This window comes from Populus euphratica, unplaced genomic scaffold, assembly GCF_000495115.2.
Source record: "Populus euphratica unplaced genomic scaffold, PopEup_1.0 scaffold630.1, whole genome shotgun sequence".
NCBI classification, from domain to species: Eukaryota; Viridiplantae; Streptophyta; class Magnoliopsida; order Malpighiales; family Salicaceae; genus Populus; species Populus euphratica.
The window spans coordinates 44,122-51,232 of NW_011500500.1; the positions used below are offsets into that span (position 1 = coordinate 44,122).

At 31.5% G+C, this 7,111-nt stretch overlaps 1 protein-coding gene across 1 annotated transcript; it reads left to right on the forward strand.

Moving 5' to 3' along the window:
* Positions 1–2,448: 2,448 nt before the first annotated feature.
* On the forward strand, positions 2,449–6,676 carry LOC105115048 (glucan endo-1,3-beta-glucosidase 8). The gene is made up of 2 exons (XM_011011819.1): positions 2,449–3,634; positions 5,464–6,676. Exons 1-2 carry the CDS (start codon positions 3,306–3,308, stop codon positions 6,575–6,577), a joined length of 1,443 nt encoding a protein of 480 aa, XP_011010121.1. The 5' UTR covers positions 2,449–3,305; the 3' UTR covers positions 6,578–6,676.
* Positions 6,677–7,111: the final 435 nt, after the last annotated feature.

Below are 7,111 nucleotides of genomic sequence, written 5' to 3' on the forward strand. Positions count from 1 at the left end.
AAAGTTCGAGAATATTTCATCAAAGTGTGGGATCAAACTAGGAATATGTGATATATAATCATTATAAGTCAATTTTTTTTATATATAAAATTTGTTTTAAAATCTGACCAAACTCGAGATACAAATAAGACATATATATATTAGGCTAGTTATATGTTCATATCAAAGAAAGAAATGGAAAAATAAAAAAATTATATGAATTCACAAAAACTATATGAATAGGAGCTATAAAATAAATATCAGAATAGTTTTAATAATTCAATAATACTGTTACTTAAATTGGAAGCTCTTTTAAAATATTATAGATGGAATAATTAGGTCATAATTTATTGCTTGGTTATGTCATTAATTATTTTATTTTTTTAATGTTAGGAACTTATCATAAATCCATCATTTATGTCATTTTTATTATTTTTGTTGGGCTTGCTTCATCGGAACTAGGGTTGGTGAAGGAATTACTGCGAGCCAAGCTGTAGAGGGTATTGCTAGGGAAAAATATGAGGTACTTCGTTACTTTCTATGGAAGCTATAGCAATTTATGACATAGTTGTAGCATTAATACTTTTATTTGAGAATTTTTTAGTTAATCCTATATTTGATTTTTTTAATATAATTCTATAAAAAATACATTTTTATTTTCTTTTCTTTTACTTGATGTTTTTTTTTTGAAATTTTATTAAGATTTTACTCTATAATTATTTCTTTAGTTTTATTTTTATTAAGATAATAACCCAACATAAAAGATTGATTGGGGGATAAGGAGTTAGCATGCTAGTAGATTTAAGGTGGTAAAAAAAGTTTGAAGAACTAATAAAAAATAAAAATAATTATTTTTTAATTAATATAAAAGTTCAGGTCAATTTACGTATATCTCAATTAAGTTTTAATTAATGTGGATGTTTGGGGCTGTAATATTTCCATCCCGGATAATATTATTTAAAAGAGTTAAAATTGTTAATATGATTTTTTAAATAATAAAAATATATATTTCTTTTTATGTTCATTCCATTGCTCCAATAAAAAAAATTCATAGTTTAATTTATTCAATATTAATAATTTGGCTTCTTTTGAAAAAAAATTTAATCGATAAAAACATAAATCTTTAAATGTTTTGTTTTAATGTTATCATTATTTTAATAGATATGTAAAAATAACTTTTTTTTAATAAAAAAATAATTCTAACTCCTTTTTAGGTTTTGTCGTAAATAAAAAAAACAATTAAAAAATTTAATTCTTTTTAGCTTTTTCATCAGAGATGCTGTCATGTAATAATTTTTAAAAAATATATTTGGCAGTATATTTTAAAAATATTTATAAAAAAATTAATTTTTTTATTTTCAATTAATATATTTTTGATATTTTTAAATTGATGTTATAATTTTAAAAATAATTTAAAAAAAATATAAAATATTATTAATATATATTTTTAAATAAAAAAATACTTTAAAAAACAACCACAATTATAATTCAAACACACTATTCATCTTAATAATTAATAATTGGAATCAATGCCATAATTATGCGTTCATTTCTTTCATTTTGATAGGAGGCAGGACCCTTGCTAGCTACCACTGTTTTTAGAAATCTTTACAAAAACAGCTAAAATTAAAAATTCTAGCCGTTAGGAGCCCATCCTTCAATATAATACCAGGTCGAGACAAAACCTATCAGAGAAAGCTGGTGTCCTCACAGATTCCCTTGGTGGCTGGTGCCTTCCCATTTCCTTGTTGGCTCCCCCCTCCGCAGAATTATGCACTCAAAATGTGAAATGCAAATAAATATTTACGTCAAAAGTTTTAATAAGAATGGATATTTTTAGATGATGTGGTTGAGAATCATGAGAGATTTTTAATTCATATTTATTTAAATTTAGAATTAATAACTCAATTAATTTATTAAACCAATCTTTCATAAAAAAAATCACATTATTATCAAAACCAAAATCAGTCAAAATATAAAAATTGGATGATGTTTTTATGTTCATTCTAAAAAAAACTTCTATAAAAATTTAAACGTAATTCATCGATTCGAATAAAATATTATGTTTTTTTTTAAATTATCATTTTAATATAACACAATTAAATATTTTTTTAGACTCTTATTAATTTATAAATATATTTATTAAATTATTTATATTATTTAAAAATTTTAGTTGGAGTATATGCATTTTTACTCATAAGATATATTTAAATAAAATTTATAAAATTATAGTTTTTGAATGAAATAATCAACTAATTATATAACTATATCTGATTAGTAAATCAATTAATAATTTTCACACATAAAAAACATAACATATTAAATATTATTATTTTAAAGTTTAACAAGATAAAAATATATTATTTTATTAAATTTTTTTAAATTATATTACTCCAATAAAATTTTTAATTTAATAAGATATTTGTTTTTAAAAAAAACCCTTTCCCCCTCTTTGAGTCTTTCACATTGTCCTTGTCAAAAACCGCCTGTCTCTCTGTTATCTCGTTTGTTCTCCTCCTTCAACCTTTTCATTGTCAAAAACCATCTGTATCTCTGTTGTCTCTTTTGTATTTTGTTCTGACTCAACTAAAATAATACGCATCACATTGAAAACAGAAGGTTGTGGAATTTCTTGTGTGTTTCCTTTTTCTAATTGTACACTCCTATCTATTCCTATCCTTTTCCCCCCTAAAAGGATAGCATATAAAAAATCCCCTGTTTTTGAAATCCAGTGATTTTGATCTTTCCACACTATTAAGTTTTGGTTTTACTTGTTTCCTTCAAAACCCATCTTCTAAAACCCATCAATTCGTTCTCTTTGGTAGTTAATTCTTTTTAATCGTAATAAAGTATCAATCTTTCTGTTCATCTCCACTTGCTCTGTTTCTTTAATTTCTCAAGTAAAAGGTGGATTCTTGGTTATTGATTCTCTCTTTATTCACACCCCAAAAGGGTATAAAAAAGTTTGTTTCTTTTACACTTCGGGTTTTGCTTCATATTTATATTCTTTTTTTTCTCTCTCTCTTTTCCTTGTTGTATTTTTTTTCAGTTTTGAAATATACATGGGATTCTTGCATGTTTCTCTCCTACTATCATAAAAATCACGATCTCAGAATCGTGTCCCGTAAATCGCTAGTTTTTTGTTGATTTAGTGCATCCACTTGTCAAAAAACGTTGCCTTCCCTCTCTTTCTCATTAATTAAAAAAAAGGAAAGAAACTGAGTTTTCAGTTACAGCAATAAACAAAAACCCTTCGACTTTACTTGCATTGTCTTGTCTTGTCTTCTGTTTGAGTTCTTCTTTTTACTTGGAAACCAAAACTAAAAATGGGCACCTGTTGGTTTCTCAAATTGGTTTTGGTTTTAGGCCTTTTAGAGAATTGTGTTGATGGTCTTGGTGTTAATTGGGGAACTATGGCTATACGTAAATTGCCACCAGAAACAGTTGTTGAAATGTTGAAGGATAATGGGATCCAAAAAGTGAAGCTTTTTGATGCAGACCAAAATACAATGAATTCACTTGCTGGTACTGGCATTGAAGTTATGGTTGCTATTCCTAATGACCAGCTTGCTGTGATGGGTGATTATAATCGTGCTAAAGATTGGGTAAAGAGGAATGTGACTCGTTATAATTTTAACGGAGGAGTTACCATCAAGTAAGTTCAGAGTTCTCTCTCTCTGTAATTTTTATTTTTGATTGATTGGTTTTGAATTTGAGTTTCTATCATCAAGATAAACAATGGAGTTTAAATCGATGGAAGAAATCCATATCCAAGTTAGGATTGCAATATGGTGGCATGATTATCTTGGTTGGTATTGAACTTCATAATTTCCTGGAAGCTGATCTAGCTGTTCATCTTGTGTGTAGGAAAATTGTCAATATCAATTATTTGGCACGAGAAGCTATTGTACTGTAGTAGTTTCCGTCTAGGAAGTTAATTTCTTCTGTCCAAGTAAAATCTTTCTGTTAATTAGGAGTTTGTCGTTTTTGTTGTAGGTAAAAGTTGTTTGCCTTTTCTTAATAAACTGGTAATCATGACCTCCCAAGGCATCATTAACGCGGTTGAGAAGTTGCTGTTCTCTAGGAGTTGACTTTAAATTGATTTCTCAAGTTCAAATTTGTGCTCAAGAAATTTAAAAATGCGGGTTTGTAGTAAGAGTTGTGATTATTGTTTTGGATATCTTTTGATAATTCTATTGATTTTGGATGAAGTTATGGCCTTATCGTTATAATTTATTACGTTTGTCAGAGAGTTTCAGCTTCTCTTATCCCATCCATTGTTAGGAAAAGATAAGCTTGCGTAATATTCTTGATGTATCAAGATTCAACTATTAAATTTATAATATGGCCTCACAGCTGGACTTGCTAAAATGCTGGCTTGGTTCTTGAATCTCCAGTAAGATGGTAGTTGGGATTTTTTAATTGGAGAAGCTAACAGCCTGGTAGGAATTAATGAGATGCGTTTGAGTTTTACTTCTTAATAAAAAAAAAGGTAGGCATTCCATTTTCTTTTTAATACTCAGAGCTATACCTGCGTATCTATTCTGTAGAATATGATAGCATATGCTTAGTGTTTCTAGGAAAATAAAATGGGAGATTAGGCTTTGGATTCTTACCAAGCACTCCTCCGACTTTAATCTGTATGAACTTTTGGTTTCCTTCTAGTACGCGTTCAAAAACCTATTGGAGAATCATATTCTCGGTGGCATACTTTTTTGAGAGAACTTTGCATTGGAAAGGAGAAAAAAGATGGCAACCTTGCCCACGCCAAAAGCCAATTGGCATGGGATACAAGGAGCACAAAAGAATTAAATGTTCTGCAAGACTTGTTTGCACAATTTCTCCATATCCAATGCTTGATGAGACGTGGGAATTAAATTGAAAGGAGTCCGTAGTAGAGTTCCTCAACTTAATGCCCTGTTTGCCACTTAAGTTCATTGTAGTTCTTATTTAAAATTCTACCTTACATTTTCTATTCTTGTGATGAATTTTAAGAACCAGAAAATAGAATATCCATTTTTTTCCTTCAGGAAATTCCTTTTCTGAATGATTTGCTGTTTTGACATTCATATTTTGTGCTGTATTTTCTGTGAGAATGCATCTGGAGTTGCGTATTAGAGCTCCAGAACATCATGATTTGTTTCTTAATTCCATATCGATACTTGGTTGAAAAATTCAATTTTACATGTCTATCTTCTTAAAACTACAAGGGATGGAACAGTACTTGTTCCTTGTATGTGGTGTATGTGTGTGTTGTGTTTGAATTCTTTATCTATCTGCATTCAATGGATTGTCTGTTGAATGGAGGAATTTATGCAAATTCAGCAACCCATTATCTCATTTCATAGCATATAAATTGGAAGGTTTACTTTCATTATATGGTTTTAAATACTACATTTTATGCTGCCGTTGTCCAGTGTTGTTGAGAATGAAAGCTCACTATTAACTTCTGCATTGCTTTATATATTTGCTGTCTCTTCACAGGTATGTAGCAGTTGGTAATGAGCCTTTTCTCAAATCCTACAATGGTTCATTCTTAAACACTACCTTCCCCGCACTTCGGAACATACAAAATGCCCTCAATGATGCTGGGGTTGGAGACTCCATAAAGGCCACTGTACCCCTTAATGCTGACGTCTATAACTCCCCAGATGACCAAGCTTATCCATCTTCTGGAAGATTCCGCAGTGATATTAATGACCTTATGACCGAGATTGTTCAGTTTTTGGCTCAGAACAATGCACCTTTCACTGTGAACATCTATCCTTTCTTGAGTCTCTATGGGAACGACGATTTCCCATTTGATTATGCTTTCTTTGACGGGGCTCCTCAACCTGTTGTAGATAGAGGTACTGGGATTCAGTACACCAATGTTTTTGATGCCAACTTCGACACCTTGGTCTCGGCCCTGAAAGCAGCGGGCCATGGGGATATGCCCATTGTAGTCGGTGAGGTAGGCTGGCCAACAGATGGGGACAAGAATGCCAACATAGGTAATGCTATTAGGTTTTACAATGGGCTTTTACCACGACTTGCTGGCAACAGAGGCACCCCACTTCGGCCTGGCTACATAGAAGTTTACTTGTTTGGTCTTCTTGACGAGGATGCCAAGAGCATCGCTCCTGGGAATTTTGAGCGCCATTGGGGAATCTTTCGATATGATGGGCAGCCTAAGTTTCCTATGGATCTTTCTGGTCAGGTTGCAAACAAGTGGCTAGTGGGTGCGCAGAATGTTCAATATCTACCGTCAAGATGGTGCATGTTTAATCCAAACGCCAAGGATCTTAGCAAGCTTGCAGATAACATAAATTATGCCTGCTCCCGTTCAGATTGCACGGCACTTGGATATGGCTCTTCCTGTAATGGCCTGGACACCAATGGGAATGCTTCATATGCATTCAATATGTACTACCAGGTGCAAAACCAGGATGAATTCGCCTGTAATTTCGAGGGCTTGGCCACGGTTACCGAACAGAATATTTCTCAAGGGAACTGCAATTTCACCATCCAGATAGTAGCTTCATCTTCCTCCTCTCTCACCCTGTCATTGATGACTTCTGTATTTGTAACAGCCTTGTTAACATCCCTTTTTCTATAGATTGATTTTTGTAGATACCTTGGACATCTATTGCTCTTGGCTTTTTTGACATTGGTTACTCTGCCAATTCATTTAATAAATTTCCACTGTTGCTTTAATCAAACTGTTCAGAACTTCTTGCCTGATTATCATTCATTCATTCATGTGGTTTTGCAGAATGGTCCTGCTGACTAGGAAACCTGGATAACAGATACTTGCAAAATCATTATAGCCATCACCCTCTTTAAGGAAAATCTAAGCTTCCTCACGCCATGTTGAGAGCCCTGCTTGCTTTAATCAATTATCCTGAGAAGATGGCATGCATATATATATATATATATATATATATAGATGCCATCCCTACCCCATTCCTTACAGCATTTTGGACGGTGGATGCATGGCACCATCGAGACAATTACCAACCACTACTTCCTAACACACAAAAATAAATAAAAAAATAAAAAAAATCATATAGAAATAGGAACAAGTTAGATTAGACAGGAATAATAATGTCAACAACAAATAGAAATTCTTGTGATTTTATCTCGATTATTG